Here is a 19,178-nt window from a genome sequence, read left to right on the forward strand (position 1 = left end):
CCTTTTCCATGCAACGGCCTGAAAGTTAAAATATTTGAGCTTGAAACCTCTTCATAAACTAACGATTGAAATGCACGAGCGATGCTTGTCAAGTGAAAGTGATTACCACAGCCAAAAAATTTTTCTTTCTCTATTTGTCCTTCCGAGATGAATGCTGCGGTTGAACGTTGTACCCAAAAAGACCACAAGCATATAATAATTCAGTAGTCCACATGCACAACCATTTGAATAAGTTTAAAATTTTTTACATTACAAAGAATCCACAGTATGGTAATGTGGGTTAAAATTACTTATCCAATCAGCTTTTATATAAAGAATATGCACTAGAATCTCTTAAGGGATATGGTATTGAGGGTATTAAACCAAGTTTTGTTGCCTACAAGTTTGCAAAAAGTACCCCAAAACATGGGGGCAAATTAACGAATGCCAAGTATCGATAATCAATCAGACCAGCTTATACCTATGCATGCCACTTACAAACTTGCACCGCTAAAAACTCTTAAGCAGGTAATTCGAGCTTGACATTGTTCTTCCAGCTGCAGCCATAGAAAGATAATCAGATTCTTTCCAATCATCAACATAAGTGTAAAGCATTTTTCAGAGTGATTGAGGTGCTTACCTCTGGAAGTAATAGTAGAAGAAATCAGCATAAAGCAATGTCTGGACAAGCCCTGATATCCAAGCTGCAAGAAAGCATATAGACAACATGTTAGAATAAAACATAAAATATCTCAAACGCATGCAAAGAGGTACATCACAATCATTCTTCATACACCAAGGCCTTATGGGCACCGACACATGGTGAGAAGGGCAGGCACAGAGAGAGAGAGAGAGTCATACTTATCCAGTGGACAAAGTGCTCTTCAGTAAAGTACCGATAAATCCAGTTCAATATGTAGAATGCCCGGTATGCACTGCAATAAAAGGAATTACATTAGTCTTTAACCAACAATAAACCATCAAGATGTTACATGAGTTATAAAGAAAAAATAGATATATACATATCAAGGAACTAAAGTGAGGTAATATGAAATTTTCCATTGGATCCATTCTGCACTATGATCTTGAAGTTTAAGGTATGAACTGAAATCAAAACATAAACCAACAATGATTGTGAAAAGAGATGAAACCAATGGTAGTTTGGTTAATGGTGTGTCAAAGATAAGATTGCAAAAAGAGATGAAACCAAAGGCAGTTCGGTTATTGGTGTGTCGAAGATAATATTGCAAAAACTTGTCAAATGATGAGTGCAAAAGTTTGCAACAAGCTTGCTAACCCAACCCCAACACCACCACCCCCTCCTCTCTTCAAAATAATAAAAAAAAAAAACAAAAACAAATAAACAAACAGAAGTACTAAATGCTAAGGGGATATGAATTTTTGAAATCAACATTGCTCCTAATATTTCAGTCCTTTGAGAAGCAAACTTCTTCAATCTAAAAGCTTGTATTAAAATCCCCTTGTCAATTCTCATCCCAGCCTCATCCCTAATAGCCCCAAAAATGTATATTCTACTTAACCCTTTTTGCACTTCTCCTAAAACTTAATGGGGCCTAAGGTTGCAGATCTTGGCCACTTTCTTAGAAAACTCCACAAAACATTTCTTTTGCAATTCAAGATGTTGAACAAACTGATTTCTTGAACTCTTCCTTACTCCCACTCATGCTTACTGCAGCAGGAGGTCAAAATCAAATCAATCTCCTACAGGATATAGGGAGCTCCTCACTTTTGGTTTGCCTTTCTTCACAACTTAATACAACTGCTAGAAATCTTATAATGGTTTAATCTTGTCTCATCTCCTAACTCATGGCAGTAGCAGATATAGATATACAGGAAACAGTGTTCAAGAATACAAAGTGAGAAGAAAGCACCAAAAAAATGTAATATAAGAAATAAAAGTTGTACTTGCAAGATATCAGGCATAGGTAATCACATTCAAAACTAAAACTTCAGTTCAACATAAAACCATATCAGCTTTTCCTGAAAAAGAAAATCAGTGGCGACCAAGGGAAAATATGATGTCAACTCTGTTTAGATTTTTTTTTCTTTGCTAAATTTAACACAAAAGGAGGCAACATTATAGGGAAATGAAAGCTAGGAAGTAAGGGTCCTTCATGAAACTTAATAAAATTATGGCAGACTTAAAACTGATTAGGATCTAAGAGAGGAAGTTTACCCGAGGAGAAACACATATTGTCCTGTCAAGTTGTCAATATTTCTAGTCCTTTGCAACAATACAAGCTGAGGAAGTATTGCAACAGCTTCCAAATATAAGGAAAATGTCCACATCACCTGCTCAAGCAATTTTTTTTAGACAAATATCAATTTATGAAAATATATATTCTGTAAGATAACAGAACCTCATAATTTCTCAATGAATAATTAATATAAACATAAACAGTTTAACAAAGCTTCTAAGTTAACGATGATAGATTAACATACAACATCATGATTGTAATGACTACATGGAAATAAAACACACAGTTATATCCAACAAATAAATAGAAAGATGTTGATACCTCCCTGAAGGTGAACTTCTCATTTATAATAAGGGCCAGAATTAGGCAAGGCAGCATAAGGAAATAATGGCGAAATGTATCCTGGTCCTTATCATAAGATCTACGAACTATCTTGTGGCGTCGCATGTACCATACAATTGAGAAAGAGCTCCCCAAGAATATTAGCTTCATAATCGTGTTATAAAGCGAGATGTAATTAGTGAATATGTCCAAATAGCGAGTAGCAAAGACAATAGCATAGAGTTCCTGAGTCTTCAGGGAAATGCCTACAGAAAAGTTAGAAACTCATATCATACATAAAAGATTCAGAGGCAGAAAACAGCTCATGAGACATGACTTGGAGAGAACTGAATGTAGTACGCAGAGACACAATAGCACAATGGCACAATGGAGCCATGTAAGTACAGAATAAGACAGGAAAAGATGAGGCCCAATGGGAATCTTGCCTGAGTTAAATCCAATGCGGTAGCATGCCCATGAATAAATACAAGTAATCATTTAGGATCCCCACTATTTGAGTTTCATCACATGCTATACTTTTTCCATGATACTATCATGGCCGAGATGCTCTCTATGCATATGTAATTTAATAAGCAAAAGCTGTGAAACACTCCATCATAATGTGATAGAATCTCAATCATTTAAGCATATGGTCACTCAATCTTGGCAAGCTTTTGCTCACTACATTATCAATTGATAGCATCTCCAACTTCTCTTAGTGACTGCCTAGACTTCCACCAAGTAAAGGACTTTAGCCAACCTTGACTCCTCCCATCACCCCACCCCAAAGTAACATTTTAAAACAGAAAATGAAAATTTCCCCCTAAGCTAGTTGTCTAAAACAGAATAATCATTCTGACCAAGCAACTCTAAAGTTAGGTGACATTGCCACCCCAGATCAACTCTCCCAGGGCTGAGGGCTCAGCTACAGTTACATTTTGAGGCCCTCATCATAAACAGTTTTTATCATGTTTGTCTCAAAATCAAACATAGGCCACGAAGACATAACAACAAGTAGCCTACAATATAATCCTACAAAACATAATCAGTCTTTTTATCTTCATAAAACCTCCCAGTCAAAAGATGTTCGTACAGCAAATTTCAAATCCCTTTAGATTTATTGCTACAAATTGAACGAAAATTAGCAAAAATAAGATGCCATAACTCTCACAAAACCACCTAATAGAAACCCTTTTCTCTCAACATCATCATTAAATCCAACAACAAAATAGAAGCACCATATGACGTCCTAGCTGATCATGCTTCCTTGCTTCTAAACGTCAAACATAAATACATACACATTTAAATTATCAAAAACCCATTTAGAAAAAGTACATAAATCTGCATCCAACAATATACAAAAAAGTCACATTTTTCTATTAAGCTACACTTCCACATTTCACATAATTCCACTTTAGGTTATCAATAAAACGTACAAAAACTCAAACAAAGTAACAAATTAACAAAAACCCACATTCAATACAGCCTAAAAACCCAATTTTATTATTCTTAAGCAGTAAATCATTGACACAAATACAAAATAAAATAAAATAAAATGAACCCGGAAGAAAATAAAGCAAACATTTGAAAAGTGCACGTACCAGCACAAGATTTGATGGTGTGGATCTTGAGAAGCAAAACAAGAACACTGAATAAATGGGTCATGTCCCCTGCTAATCTGAATATATTCATTTTCTTTTTTCGTTTCTGAAACTTTCCCAAAAGATTTGTGAAAATTCAAAAAAAGATGTAAAGTGATGGTTTTTTTTTCTTTCTTTCCTTTTTTTTATTGTAAGGATCAACCGGGAAAGTTTATTTCTCGAGGAAAAATTTAGTAGATCTCCGATTGATCCAAAAGAAAAACGGCTAGTTTCTTTTTTTTCTCTCTCTCTCTCTGTTTTGGGATTTTTCTGCCTTGTTTTGTTTGTTTTCAGGGAATTATTTATTCCTTTCCTTTCCTTTCTTTTCCGAGAACACAGGAAAAAGAGTGAAAAAAATGGGGAAATATTTTATTTTTATGGTATTTAGTAATGGGCCTATATTTGGGTGTTGAGCTTGTAATAAAATAGTTGAGGGCAAGTTCATATATGGGCCTAGATTTGGGTCTGTGGCCTGCCCATTCTGGACGTTGTATCCATGGAGAATACTTATATCGGGCCTGGTCCAAAATATAACAGTTTTGAGTTTTAACAAGGAAAATATTATGTCAAAAATTGAAAAATAATTAAAATAAAATGATGCACTTAAGGAAAAAAAATGTAATATAATAGGAATAATATACCAAAAAAACTCATAAACTATTCAAAAAAATTTAAATAAGTCTTTATATTTTTATTGTGTTTAATCAAGCTCTTATGTTTTATTTTGAGTTAAATAAATTTTTATATTTTTTATTTTAAATCAAATAGCTCTTTATGATTAATGATTAACTTAGTTAAAATATTATTTGTTATTATATGTCACATTATGCTGACACGGTATGTTAAAATATCATAATTGATTATGATGTGGTATACTAGTATATTATAATTGATGATGACATGATATGATAATATAATTATGTGGTATTTTTTACATTTCACATCAATGTCATATCAATATCATATGGATATAAAATGACAAGCGATATTTTTGTTAATGATATTAGTTAATCATTAATAATAAAAGCTTATTTGATTTAAAATAAAAATACGAGGACTTAATTAAATATAATAAAAAAATAAAAAACTTATTTAAATATTTTTGAATAGTTTAAGAATTTATTTGAATATTATGTCAATATAATATATTAGGAGCTTTCAAGAGATAATTGGTACAGACAAAGAGACTTTGAAATTGGGTTTGTAAGAATGAGTAAAGGTTGGAGCAAATAATGAGTAGCTTAATATTACATAATTTTTTATATTTTTTATTTTAATTTTTTAAAAAAATATTTTTTGATTATGTTTAATTAAGTCTTTATATTTTTATTTTGAATTAAATAAGTCTTTATAATTGACGGTTAATTAAATATTGTTAATCAAAATGCTATTTATCATTTTATACCATATAATGTTAATGTGGCATGTTAAAATTTCCAAATAGATGATGATGTGTTATATATTAATGTAATACATTGATATGATCATGTAACATTTTCATTCTCCACATCAACTTTACGTAAATATAAAATGATAAATGTCATTTTGAGTAGTAACAGTTAGTCATAAAGGTATGTATTTAATTTAAAACAAAAATATAATTTAATTAAATGTAATAAAAGAATAAGAGTTTATTTGAATTTTGTTAAATAATTTAGGAGTCTTTTAAAAGTTTTTTTTTCAAAATTTTACTAATAAACTTAATTAACTAGAAAAACAAAAATTTATCTGTTTTTTTTGTTTGAATGATATATATTCATCTCGTGGATTCATTATTTCTAATAATTTAAAATGCCAAAGAAAACAAAATAAAACTAAATTTTTTAAAAAAGATGGAAAGCACTTAGGAAGAGACAGAGGGTTTTTAATTATATTGTTGCTATAAAATGTTAGAATAATCTCGGTGAATACAAACAACAAATATTCTTCAATTGTCCAATTTTTTACAGCAACTATGAATGAATTTACAGCTATATTTTATGGTAATCAAGGCCATATATAAGATCGATAACACCAAAGGAATATCCCAACTAAAGACTTGAAGTTCCAATCAAAGGAGCATTAATTCAAAGGCAAGCCAGTGACTTGTAAATAAGTTGAAACAGTCCAAAGGAAAAGACAAATATAATAAACAAAATACTAGCAATACAAGAAACGATTGCCCACTTCATACAATATAACAAAATGAACTTAAAACGAGAATTTTGCAGGATATAAGTAACTGGCCACAAAAGAAAACCATTTTACTTCGCTTTTTGGATAAAGAAAAGCCATTTTCATGGTGAAAACACATCTCCAAATAGCTTCCTTCACTCAATATTAATGCTTTCCTTTCCAACGTCCTTTTGCCTTCCTTTTCAACTGTCCTATATATGTATATTCTCCATATAAACTCAGCTTCAGCTTCCCCAACCTCGTCTATATATATACATGTATAGACCTTCAAGCTTCTCAGAGCGTTAATATCACCATCATAACTGTATATAGATAGTTGTCCTTTTCCTGTTATTCTTTCTCCAACAAACCTCTGCTTTGCCCTCTCTTTATCTCTGCCTGACTAAAAGTTATTTTCCCTCTCGTATCTTAGCCTTGCATGAAAGCTTGAGACATGGGATCAGTTTCAGTTTCTTTGCATGTTGTAATGTTTCTTTCCGTTCTACTAAGCTTAACCTTTGTCGATGGGGCTATTCCAACCACACTGGATGGACCCTTCAAGCCTGTGACAGTCCCTCTTGATAAGAGTTTCCGTGGCCATGCCGTAGACTTGCCTGACACTGATCCTCGAGTTCAAAGGCCTGTTAAAGGTTGGCAGCCTGAGCAAATCAAAGTCTCTCTCTCTACAAACTATGACTCAGTCTGGATATCTTGGATTACAGGTGATCTCTCTCTTTACCATGATCATGTTGTTTTCTCTTCAGCTTTTTATTTGATTTTCCTATGTATTTCAGAAGATTAGACTGTTTTGTTAGCATTAAAACCGGTGGTATAGCTTGGGCCCAAAATTCCAAAATTTATATTTTTTCTTTATTTTATTTTTATTTTTAAAAAAATTTATAATTTTGTCTCTTTAAATATTAAATTTTTTAATTTCAACCCTCTAATTTAAAATCTTGACTCCACCAATAACTATCTACTCTGGTTTTATGAGAAGCAAAAGACAAATGTTCTTTCAAAGTTTATAAAATAAAAAGCTTTTCTTTCTTTCTTTCTTTTCTTCTTCTCATGCAAGAGTTCTACAAAACAAAACAAAATCCCACTTTTACCACCTTAAGTTTAAAACTTTTTGAAGCTTTATATGTTTGTGTGTTCTACTTTAAAGAATTAATTAATTCAATTAAATACTATTTAATTAAAATTTTAAAAATTTAAGTACTAATATGCTTATTAATTTGGATGAGATGATAAGTCATAATTCATCCCTATTGTATAAATCATGCACCAAATCTTATAAACTCTAAAAAGTTAGTATAATAATTTTTTTTTCATGGTCTATATAATAAATAAATTGTTAATGTCCACCTTAGCTCCCTGTTTCTGCTGATCTTTGTTTAGCTGTCTTGAAACTTTTTCAAGCAACTAATCTTTTGCCAATTGTTCAAGGTTTTGCCCAAACGGTCCTATGATATGTCATGGGAAGTCTCTGAGGGTTACAATCTTAGACTTATAATGACATTTTTAAGTTGTCGAGATTAATTAATAAAACTATTTTTAAAAAAATAATTTGTTAATGTAAATTGTAAAATGTGTAACAATTCAAATCCAATCACTGATCTAACAATTTTTTGGCCTAAAACTTTTAAAAACTTAAACTTAAGTTATTAGTAATAGTAGACTTGGATTGTTATATAGGTCTTAATAATCACATTCACATCAGATATTGAATGTTGTGTATCACAATCTCACCTACTCAAATCTTTGATGTTCTCATCTGCTGTGAATATGATTGTTAAAACCTATATAACAATTTAAATTTACTATTACTAGTAACTTGAACTTAAACTTTTAAAGTCCACGTGATTTTAACTCAAAAAGTTACTGAATCAGTGATTGGACTTGAATCGTTACAATGCGAGACTATGACATTATGGATGGGGTCCTTATATGGTTTGAAAGACTTTGACATTCACAAGATTATAATAGACATGGAAGTGACACTGAGTTAGACTTTAAAAAACAAATATTTTTTCATTGTTTGAATATTTCATTATTTATAAGTTTTTGAGATTTTTACATTATTCTATATTTTGTTTTTTTTTTTTATTAGTTTACTGTAGAAATATTAGTTTACATGAAACATTTAAAATAATTGATTAACTCATCATTTTCATTTTTAAATCTTTATGTACTTTTTTTCCACTCCAATTAATTCAGTATGTTAATTGAAACGAAAAAATTGCAGGGGAATTTCAAATAGGCGATGATGTAAAACCATTGGATCCAAAAAGTGTGGCAAGCGTTGTTCGCTATGGCATGTCGAGATTCCCATTGACTCATCAAGCAATGGGCCATTCCCTTGTTTATAGCCAACTTTATCCTTTCCAAGGCCTCCACAACTATACCTCTGGAATTATCCATCACGTTCGCCTCTCAGGTCTTTTATTTCTTTTCTGCTTTTTTGTTTTCTTCTACACGCAATTGGTCTGTCAGTTCTTGGAAGTGCTCATTTACTATATATCCTTTATTATGGTCCCTGGTGTATATATCCATGACAATCCAACGCAATGAGGAGTCTAGTATCTAACCCAATAAGACATTAAGTTTGTTGCCTTGTGAGGAACTATTACTGGATTGATCTGTTCTGATTTTTGTTGCCTGAGGGCTTTGTTTAAGTTTATTAACAGCAGCAATTCGATCAAGTACTGGAAAAGTGATGGACTGTTATTACTTGTTCTTTTCTGTTTCTATTTCACTTGATTTAATCGGTATCATTGGTCTCATCCCATAGTTAATAGCTACACAACTTGTGCTATCACATTCATATTCATCTAGTGGTTTGAAAATTCTATATGACATAAGCATCAATTTCGCTTGGTGGGTTTGAAATGAATGCAAGCATCAAATGAAAAAATATACAAGCGACGCTTGAAAGGGATTAATGCTGCCAAAGAACGTCATTAGCAGTCATCATCTTCAAGAAGCCAACCTAGCTAAGCTAATAAGTAGGACCCGCAGGACGTGATGGTAACTCACCAATTCCCATTGCGCAATACTTAGTAGGTTTTACAGTCCAAACCTCAATAATATGGGAAGCACTACGCTGACACTCAGCTGCCTGGAACAACTTTCCAATGACTTCAAATCCCAATCCTTAAATGAAACCTTTGCCTCCATGGAGAAGCAATTTCTGATTCAATTTGATTGGTTTGAGTGCTTGTCTATTCATTAGTAAAGAGACTGAAAGTAGGAATCAAATGCGCGTCATTCCTTACATCCTGTCTTTTGTCATGTTTCATTGAAAATATGGATGGATCAAACAATAATTGAAAGAGCCTATACCAACAATCCAAAAGAAATGAGGAGTTTAAAGGCTTCTTTCATATAATCAAGAACCGCTTCAATTTACCTTTTTTTTTTTTTTCCATAAATGTCACTTGTATTTATGTGAAATGGCAATTTGTCAAACTTTGAACGCCTTGATCAACGAAGATGAAAATTTTGCAGGTTTGAAACCTGACACCTTATATTTCTATCAATGTGGAGACCCTTCCATCTCAGCAATGAGTGATGTCTACTATTTTAGAACAATGCCAGTTTCTTGTCCATGGAGTTATCCTGCAAGAATTGGAGTTGTTGGAGACCTGGGGCTTACTTATAATACAACTTCAACAATTGGTCACCTGATGAGAAATGATCCTGATCTTGTCCTGTTAGTTGGGGATGCAAGCTATGCAAACCTGTATCTAACCAATGGAACTGGTGCTGACTGCTACTCCTGCTCCTTTCCTAATAGCCCTATTCATGAAACCTATCAGCCTCGTTGGGATTATTGGGGAAGGTGAAACAAGAACTCTTGACATTTTCTTTTGGGACTGTTATCTGTATCTTTCTGATAATTTCAATTGGTTCCCAAGCAAATTACTTTCTCTTACATTTGCAGTTAGCATTTAGAAACAAGTTATTTAACTGACAACATCATCGCGGTGGACTTGTTATCAGATATATGCAGCATCTGGTGTCCAAAGTTCCTATAATGATGATAGAAGGGAACCATGAGATAGAAGAACAAGTTGGGAAGCAGACATTTGCAGCTTACAGTGCTCGATTTGCATTTCCATCCGAAGAGAGTGGATCATCATCGACGTTCTATTATTCTTTTAATGCAGGTGGCATACATTTTGTGATGCTAGGCGGTTACACCAACTATAACAGATCAGGTGAGCTCAAAGGGCAACCTCTTTACGTACTGTCAACCTTCCCTTCCTGATCATCTGTAAGTCCAATGCAAGCATTAGCCTTAAGAGAGTCACCCCAGAGATATAGAACCGAAAAGAGCCAATCGCCTAGTCTTAAGAACCATATTATCAGACTCTTTGACTCTTTTTTTTACAGGGGATCAATACCGGTGGTTACAGAAGGACCTTGCTAAAGTTGACAGAAATGTAACTCCATGGTTGGTTGCTACATGGCATCCTCCTTGGTACAGCACCTACACTGCGCATTATAGAGAAGCAGAGTGTATGAGAGTGGCAATGGAAGAATTATTATACAAGTATGGAGTTGACATAGTCTTCAATGGACATGTAAGTCAAGTTCCAGAATGAATGATTTCTAGTTGAATTTTCAGAAATAGATGTGAACAAATGCATCCAATTGTTGTTTTTCAATGAAAAATTACATTCACTGGAGAGCTGATGGATATTGTTCATTTGGCAATAATCAACAGGTTCATGCCTACGAGAGGTCAAACCGAGTGTATAATTACAGCTTGGATCCCTGTGGTCCTGTACATATTGCAATTGGTGATGGTGGCAACCGAGAAAAAAGGGCAATTACACATGCTGATGAACCTGAGAACTGCCCGAGACCATCAACCACTCCAGATAAATTCATGGGTGGGTTTTGCGCATTTAACTTCACATCAGGCCCAGCAGCTGGTAAATTCTGCTGGGACAGGCAGCCTGATTATAGTGCATACAGAGAAAGCAGCTTTGGCCATGGAATTCTAGAGGTACACTGCATAAACTATATTGAGGTTCTTCCAATAGAAGTGCTTAAAATTGAATGTGCCATTCAAAGAAGCCTTCTAACATATTATTAAATCCTTGTGTATAGAAAGTTGCCTTGTTTAATTATGGTATAGATTTGATCACAAACTAATCAGCTGGAAGTGGTTTACAGGTTAAAAACGAGACTCATGCTCTCTGGACTTGGTACCGCAATCAAGACGCTTATGGCACTACCGGTGATGTGATATATATAGTAAGGCAACCTGAAAGGTGCCCTGTTGAACCAGAGGTAATTAATTAGTCTGAATTAAGCTTTTGTATATTCAAAGAGTCGTTCAAGTTAAAAGAAATTTTCTGACATTATCAAACTGTATGATGTCATCACACTGGCTTCTGATCACAGAGATTGACAATAGCTTAGTTTCTTTTTGTTCATTTTGCTAGGTAAACCCAGGTTATAACCGTAGAGGATGAGCGCAGACTCCCAAAGCACAACCTAGTAGTATACAGAAAGATTGAAAAGCAGATAATCAAAGATTCAAAAGGATCATTTCATTGTTATAGTCTCCCGTGTACTTGCAGTACATGAATAAAAATTGATCTCAATGTGTCAATATATTGTACCATCATCTCTTATGAGTAATTCATTACACTCTTTCTGTCATATTACAAATGACAAAATTATTATTGTTCAGTGCAAGAGAATGACAAATGAGACAGCCAAGCTAAAGGTAAGTTAGTTATAATGATAACCCAGGAACTCAAGATGGCTTGTTAGCATTACTTTTACATATCTATAAGCCTGATAGATAAACAGCACTTGCGAAATATCAAAGACACAAGGCAAACGGAAATACTATCACAGTGACATTGAGACATTATTGAGGTATAATAAGAGGTCACCATGGGCGGGCTTGGATGGGCTCAGTCGGGTTTTACCTTTGGCCCAAGTTTCAGGAGAATCAGGCTTTGAACCCTTGGAGGTCAAACCCCCCCACTGGGCCAAAGCCCGCAGCTAAAATTTATCACGGGGACCCATAATTGCACTGTTTGTTCACGGGATTACTCCAGCTTCCACCCCTTAACCATTCAATTGATCAACAGTCATTCTCCACTGAAATGCCCTTCACATGCAACTTTGATTTTCTCTTGTTTTTATTTTAAATTAAAGTTTCAAATATAATAATTGAAAATGTCTGCAACTATCTATCATTTAACTATACAACAGGAAAACATGCTAAGAAGTCCACGTTTAGGTGCAAATGAGAGTTTGGTGGCGTTCACTTTTCAACCGCCGAAAAAATTTAGTTGGCACCACAACTTTGTCGGCTAACAGTCAGTAACCCATTCATTAAAGAACCCATGTTTCTGTAGCATCCTCCGTGCTTTCTAAGTCCTCCTATGCCATGGTCGCAAGTCTGAACGGGTATTCCGAACCTTAACGGAGCGTCAAAAGTGGATGGGACGTGGCGGTACTTGACACCCTAGATTCTATAATTGATAAGTTTGCCGTGTATCCTTCTGTCTCTCCACTTAGAAGCCTATAAAAGCAGAGGAACCCATGATTCCATGCTCAACTAAAAGAGAAGATGGGAAGTCCTTGCATCATTCAAAAAGCAAACAATGTCAGAACTCAAAAGAGTCTTTACTAGTGCCTGACTACTTGTGAAGTAGTCCAAAGGGACTAAAAGTGAGCCTGGGGAAATTACTGTATGATAAGGATTACAACATTTTATAGTTGATCCAATATTATAATCTTAGAATAATGCTTCTCTAATTTATCTTTATCTTTGTACCGTACCTAAATAAATAATTCAACTCTCCTCTATGAGACTATTCTCATGTTTTAATCTCGCTTTTATATTCTGCTTTATGCTATCAGATTCGTACCATTCTCTTTCTCTGTTTCTATATGACTTCTAAAACATTTGCCACTCTCTGATAGCTTTCTTTTTTCTAGTTATTAACCTCTTCTCTGTTTTTTTGTTCATGCAAAGAAAAACCCAGTAATGGTTTTGGCTATGGTGTTCTTCAATGGGCCACTACATTGCTTAATTCTGCTGAGCTTGATGTTTGTAGTTAATGGGGACATACCAACAACCCTTGAAGGACCCTTCAAGCCAGTAACTGTGCCTGTAAACACTAGCATTATTGGAAATATGACTAGCTTGCCATATAATGATACTAGTTTGCAAAGGCCAACGCTTGATTTTCAGCCAGAACAGATTTCAGTTTCTCTGTCTTCAAATTCTTCCTCAGTTTGGATTTCTTGGGTCACCGGTACCTTTCTTCTTCTTTTCTATGCTGCATTATGTTGTTTATGTATTCTTTTATCTAGTCTTTACTTCCTCATTTCGTTCTAGTAAAAGGCATGGCAAACGTGGACATGCAGTTTGAAACTTCGATTTTAACTAATTAATATCAGTTTATGGTGCTTTAAGACAAGTAAAGATTTGCTACCAGAAACAGTTATTGTCAGCTAACAGGCAAAACAAAATGTCTCGAGTCATTGAAGTCCTTGTGCCATTGCGTGAAAACTGTTTTCTTTTTCCCCATGATGATGTACTGTTCTGAGATTTGGGGTGCTTTTATATACCCTTTTTATCTGGAGTTCAAAGTTTCATATGCTGTTATATATGGTGTAGTGGTAATTTGTTTAAGAAGTCAATAGAAATTGGTCAAATGGCCACATGGAAGCAAACCATTTAAAACTTTCTTACTGATGTCTGTTGGGAAGGCATGTGAAATTCGATTATCCCTTTGTCTTCCTCAAATCTGCTCGCGGCATTTGCTTACTTTCTAATTTTTTATGAACTATGTTTTCAGGGGAATTTCAATTTGGTGATGATATAAAACCACTGGATCCTCAAAGTGTAGCAAGTGTTGTCCAATATGGAACGTTTAACTCAGGCAGAAATAATCAAGCTACAGGCAATTCCTTTGTTTACAGCCAACAATATACTTATGAAGGCCTCAAAAGCTACACTTCTGGAATTATACATTGTGTTCTTGTCACAGGTACACATAATCCATCTGTTTTGTTGCTAGAGCTATCCACTTTTTAGGCTCTTCAAGTGTTTGTTCGGTTTTCAATCAAAAGTTCCTCTGTAGTCTATTCTGTTCTGTTTATTTTGTTGTCTATACCTCAGGAAGCATTGAGGTCTTTACTGGATTCTCATCCATAGCCGTTTTTTGCAGTTTGCATTACCGTAGTTTCTACTTTCCAACCCACTAATGTGAATTATGTCGATATATAGAGAGAGATCAAAGCACTTCTAAAGAATTATATATAGTAGGGCACCTATTCCTCATGACTAAATGATTGATCATAAAAAATTGAACTATGGAATATTGTTGATTTGTTCTTTGGACTGTATTTACTAATTTTTCTTTCACAAGTTTTCTTGTTGCACTAGCATATTCATTGATTCAAGATTATTATGCTTGAATATTCGACGATAAACAAATAATGTCAGCCTATATCTGGCTTAATGCTCTATTAGTCAATCAAAAACACATATTTTTCCTTCTTGATGGTTTCAGTTACAACAACATTTTGGTTCATTTGGGTTCATACTCAGACTTAAACTTCTACCCAGTTTTCCATGAATCTAAGTTGAATTTCAAGATAATTATGTACAATTTGGTGAGAGGTGATGTAGTTTTCTCAAAGACAAGCAATACAAAGAACTTCTTACCTAAAAGTAAATATCTGCTTAAAACTAAACAAACAAATTCTAACATAATATTTGTCCTTCATGCATGGAGGGGAGGGAGATGTTTGCATTTTGGGTGCACTTGAACGCACATAATCTTGAATTTTTCAGTTGTTATCACATTTAATATCATGTCTTTCCGCAGGGTTGGATCCTGATACTCTGTATGAATATCAATGCGGAGATCCTTCTAAACAAGCAATGAGTGATGTTCATTATTTCAGAACAATGCCTTCCCAGCCTGGGGACTACCCAAACAGAGTAGCTGTGGTTGGAGACCTGGGTCTGACTTATAATACGAGTACAACAATTAATCACATGCTAGCCAACCATCCAGATCTTGCTTTGTTGGTTGGGGATCTAAGTTTTGCTGACTTATATCTTACAAATGGGACTTTGTCTGACTGCAGCTCTTGTTCATTTCCTGAAACTCCTTTCCAAGAAACATATCAGCCTCGTTGGGACTACTGGGGAAGGTCAAACTTCAATATCTTACCTGATAACCTACTATTATCTTCAATTATCCAGTCAACTTGAAAATTTTTGAATGAGCAATTTGTAACAGTAGTTTATAAAAGGTGAAGTATTACGAAATGGCAAAGATGAGTGGTATGGTCCTTCTAATCAGACAAATAGCAAAATTGCTTGAAACTTAACTCAAAATTGCAAAGCTGTATTATCAAATCTCTAATGTAGTTGTGTTGAAGTGAACCTGCTTTAAGCCTGATGTAGAAAACATGTGGTAGGCATGGATCTTGAGTTAAGTTTTTTTCCTCTTTGGGAGAACTTTTTTTGTTATTTTTTTTATTTTTCAAATTCTATGGTTCTCTTTGAATTTACAAATGCAAAGGGCCTGATGTATTGGATATAGAATCAGAAATGAAAGTGAAATATTTGTTGGCAGGTTTATGCAGATTCTAACAGCTAGTGTTCCAACAATGGTGATAGAAGGGGACCATGAGATCGAAAAACAGGCTGATAATCAGACATTCACTGCTTACAGTTCTCGATTCGCATTTCCCTCTGAAGAAAGTGGGTCATCATCCGCATTGTACTATTCTTTTAATGCTGGTGGAATACATTTTGTGATGCTCGGTGCATATGTCTCCTATGATAAATCATGTAAAGTCATTAATTCACCCTTTTTCCTTATTTTCCTTTCTTATTTTGTATATGGTCTTTTCTTCTTGTGAATTTGGTTTATGCATGCATCTAACTCATTCTTTTCCCGGTAAGGAATAATGATTATTATTTATCTCTCCACCAATCATGTTTACTTACCTCATAATGAGACTATCTTGCTCTCTGGATTGCAGCTGATCAGTATAACTGGCTTGAAAGAGACCTGAGTAATGTCAATCGAAGTGTGACACCATGGCTGGTAGCTGCTTGGCATCCTCCCTGGTACAGCACCTACAAGGAACATTACAGAGAAGCAGAGTGTATGAGAGTGGAAATGGAAGACTTACTATATGAATATCGTGTCGACCTTGTTTTCAATGGACATGTAAGAGCATTTTACCATGTCTGTGATAGGCCATGATTTACTATTGCTACAAACAATAGTATTACATTGTTTTTGAATTAATCAAAATTTCTTTGATTTCGCATATTAGGGGTACCAGACAAAAGGAATTCTTTTTCCTTGTCTGGACAGCTACCGACTTTAACATGGTAATATCAGAACTGTCCTTGTTAGCATGGATACTTACATGTTCTTTGCTTCTCAAATCAGAGTCAAAGTAATGCTCAAAATGTAGTAGTGTGGATATGCATGTAATCAGGAGATAAAACCATTAAGGCTAATGGAGTGTTTAATTAATAACTTTAAGGTGCCCATTAAAATATTCCATCCCAGCTGAACATGGAAGGAAGAAAGTACTGTTCTGCTAATGTTGACATGATATCTTTTCCTTATAGAACAAGAACAGGCCTAGTTAGAGAAATATGTAGGGTACACTATTGCTTAGTTCTTATTCCTCACTTATCTGTTTCATGCTTTAAATAGTGTTCTATTGCCAATGAAATAAATTGAGAAGAAATTTTCCCACAATGAATCAGGTTAATGCCTATGAGAGGTCAAACCGAGTATACAACTACACTCTGGATCCATGTGGTCCTGTTTATATCACAGTTGGTAGTGGTGGAAATGAAAAGAAATTGACACTTGAGCATGCTGAAGAACCTGGTAATTGTCCAGATCCCTCTACCACCCCAGACAGATTTATGGGTGGCTTCTGTGCATTCAATTTTACATCAGGCCAGGCAACTGGTAATTTCTGTTGGAACGAACAGCCTGATTATAGTGCATATAGAGACACTAGCTTTGGCTATGGGCTTCTTGAGGTACAACACACTGTCTCTCTCATTTTCTTACGGACACAGATCTAATGCACATGAAATTACATGTGAGCTAGCACACATTGCCATGCAATGTCATTTACAACTAATCATTGGAAAAGGACACAAAGATCGGAATATTAAGATGTCAATGGCACTTTAATCTTGCATCTTGAATTGGCAAAATAGTTAGCAAGATTTACCAAATAGGAAGTATTTTACCGCTTTTTTTTTTTTTGTTTCAAAAGAGCCTACAAAGGTGGAACACCAGCATTGAAATTTCAGTTTGCTCACCACTTCATTTTTTTTGCTGGACACTAAGGATTTCTTATTTAGTACATTCTAACAGAGTTTCATGTAGCCAATTAAATTCTAGCTAGCATTCAATTTTACTAGAGAAACCCTAGCTGTAATCTACCAAGGAATTAGCTATATCCAGTGTGAATTAAACTATGTAGAAACATCTACAGAAGTTATTCACTTTCTGAATAGTCATATAAGAGTGCAAACTGATGGGTAGTGTTTTGACTGTCTTACAGGTGAAAAATGAGACTCATGCCTTGTGGACTTGGTACCGTAATCAGGACCGCTACTACGAATCTGGGGATGTGATTTACATAGTAAGGGAGCCTGATCGATGCTCAGTTGAGCCAAAGGTGATTAAGCTTTTGACGGCTGAAAGTAAAGAAATTGAAACTGAAAAGTGGCATAACTTTAAATCTCCAAACCTTTGCAGTCATAACCTCAAAATGAGAAAATAGAATTGCATGGAACATTTGTCTCTTAAATGCATGTAAAAATCAATGAATGAGCAAGAAAGAATGGCTACATGATGCAAATATAAACAAAAAAGGTCCACTCCAAAGGACAAATTGTGGCTTTATTTAGGAGGTCAAAAATGATGTTAGTATCTTATTAATAAAACTGAGGTGGGTGTGATTACTTGCTGCACACACAACTGAATATAGGTAATGTTAGCCAAACCTTTTAAAAACCCTGAAAAGAGAAACGTTCCTTTGTGATTAGCTAATTGCCATAACTGTTATTATCATTTTAGTAAAGAATTTCTTTGCAACTGTTACCATGCAGCCTTTTTCAAATCTATGCCACTTATCAAGGTTTATGAATTATGAATTTACGATGATATTTAGTTAATGCAGATTATACTTAATAAACAATTATAATTTTTTTTTTATGTTTTTACCTTTATTTCCCCTGATGGTCTGCCCCTTCCCGGATTTTTTCTTGCTTATTTATTACAGGTTTTTATCTGTGATGTACTCAGGTTTAGAAGTCTCAGACTCATTCAAGGAGAAAAGTAACTGATTGAGATGCAAACCGTTCAGAAAAAGGCTTACGGTACCATGACCTCCACCAGTCTTTATCTCTGATTTACATAGTTCTATGTCTAGACTAGTTCAAAATCATTCTTTAATCTTTATTATTTATGATGCATTCATATGTACTTGAGGAAGATTAGGGGTTTATCCATACAAGTTCGTATTCTTCAGAGGCTTATGTATACGATTATAAGCATCATTAGTTAGGCAGAAAACAGATGGTGTCACCAGCATCCGCAGGTCATTCTAATTGTATTGCTAAATTACTGGTTAGCATAGTTTATGAGGAAAAAACGGTTTTGCTACAATATTGTGCATTTTAGTTTCTATACTGGGTTAATATCACCCTTTGATGTGCCATTTTCCTCATAAATTTGCATGTTAGCATAAAAAGAACTTCATCTCGATATATCCAGATCCACTGTTGCCAACAAACCAGAGGTGATCAAACCTAGAA

At 34.4% G+C, this 19,178-nt stretch overlaps 3 protein-coding genes across 6 annotated transcripts; 2 read left to right on the forward strand and 1 right to left on the reverse strand.

Annotated features, from left to right (window-relative positions):
• Positions 1-223: 223 nt before the first annotated feature.
• Positions 224-4,488, reverse strand: LOC110421270 (ER lumen protein-retaining receptor). Its single transcript, XM_021434821.2, has 6 exons — positions 4,121-4,488; positions 2,520-2,785; positions 2,177-2,292; positions 841-914; positions 620-683; positions 224-536 (listed from the first exon to the last, which is right to left on the reverse strand). Exons 1-6 carry the CDS (start codon positions 4,209-4,211, stop codon positions 500-502), a joined length of 648 nt encoding a protein of 215 aa, XP_021290496.1. The 5' UTR covers positions 4,212-4,488; the 3' UTR covers positions 224-499.
• Positions 4,489-6,539: 2,051 nt separating this feature from the next.
• On the forward strand, positions 6,540-12,019 carry LOC110422333 (purple acid phosphatase 15-like). 2 transcript variants are annotated; one of them, XM_021436201.1, is made up of 8 exons: positions 6,540-7,035; positions 8,559-8,750; positions 9,821-10,154; positions 10,316-10,533; positions 10,709-10,899; positions 11,043-11,327; positions 11,498-11,614; positions 11,770-12,019. In XM_021436201.1, exons 1-8 carry the CDS (start codon positions 6,768-6,770, stop codon positions 11,797-11,799), a joined length of 1,635 nt encoding a protein of 544 aa, XP_021291876.1. In that variant the 5' UTR covers positions 6,540-6,767; the 3' UTR covers positions 11,800-12,019. The 2 variants fall into 2 exon arrangements, with proteins under 2 accessions (XP_021291876.1, XP_089640514.1); XM_089784388.1 differs by lacking the exon at positions 11,770-12,019 and having other exon boundaries at positions 11,498-11,626.
• Positions 12,020-12,558: 539 nt separating this feature from the next.
• LOC110422334 (purple acid phosphatase 15-like) lies at positions 12,559-19,096 on the forward strand. 3 transcript variants are annotated; one of them, XM_021436203.1, is made up of 9 exons: positions 12,559-13,035; positions 13,405-13,605; positions 14,152-14,343; positions 15,187-15,517; positions 15,946-16,163; positions 16,358-16,548; positions 17,103-17,387; positions 17,921-18,037; positions 18,667-19,096. In XM_021436203.1, the coding sequence occupies exons 2-9, from the start codon at positions 13,485-13,487 to the stop codon at positions 18,670-18,672; spliced, it is 1,461 nt and encodes a 486-aa protein (XP_021291878.1). In that variant the 5' UTR covers positions 12,559-13,035; positions 13,405-13,484; the 3' UTR covers positions 18,673-19,096. The 3 variants fall into 3 exon arrangements, with proteins under 3 accessions (XP_021291878.1, XP_021291879.1, XP_021291877.1); XM_021436204.1 differs by having other exon boundaries at positions 12,559-13,015; XM_021436202.1 differs by having other exon boundaries at positions 12,559-13,605.
• Positions 19,097-19,178: the final 82 nt, after the last annotated feature.

This window comes from Theobroma umbraticum, unplaced genomic scaffold, assembly GCF_002168275.2.
Source record: "Theobroma umbraticum cultivar Fairchild unplaced genomic scaffold, ASM216827v3 scaffold_130.0, whole genome shotgun sequence".
NCBI classification, from domain to species: domain Eukaryota; kingdom Viridiplantae; phylum Streptophyta; class Magnoliopsida; order Malvales; family Malvaceae; genus Theobroma; species Theobroma umbraticum.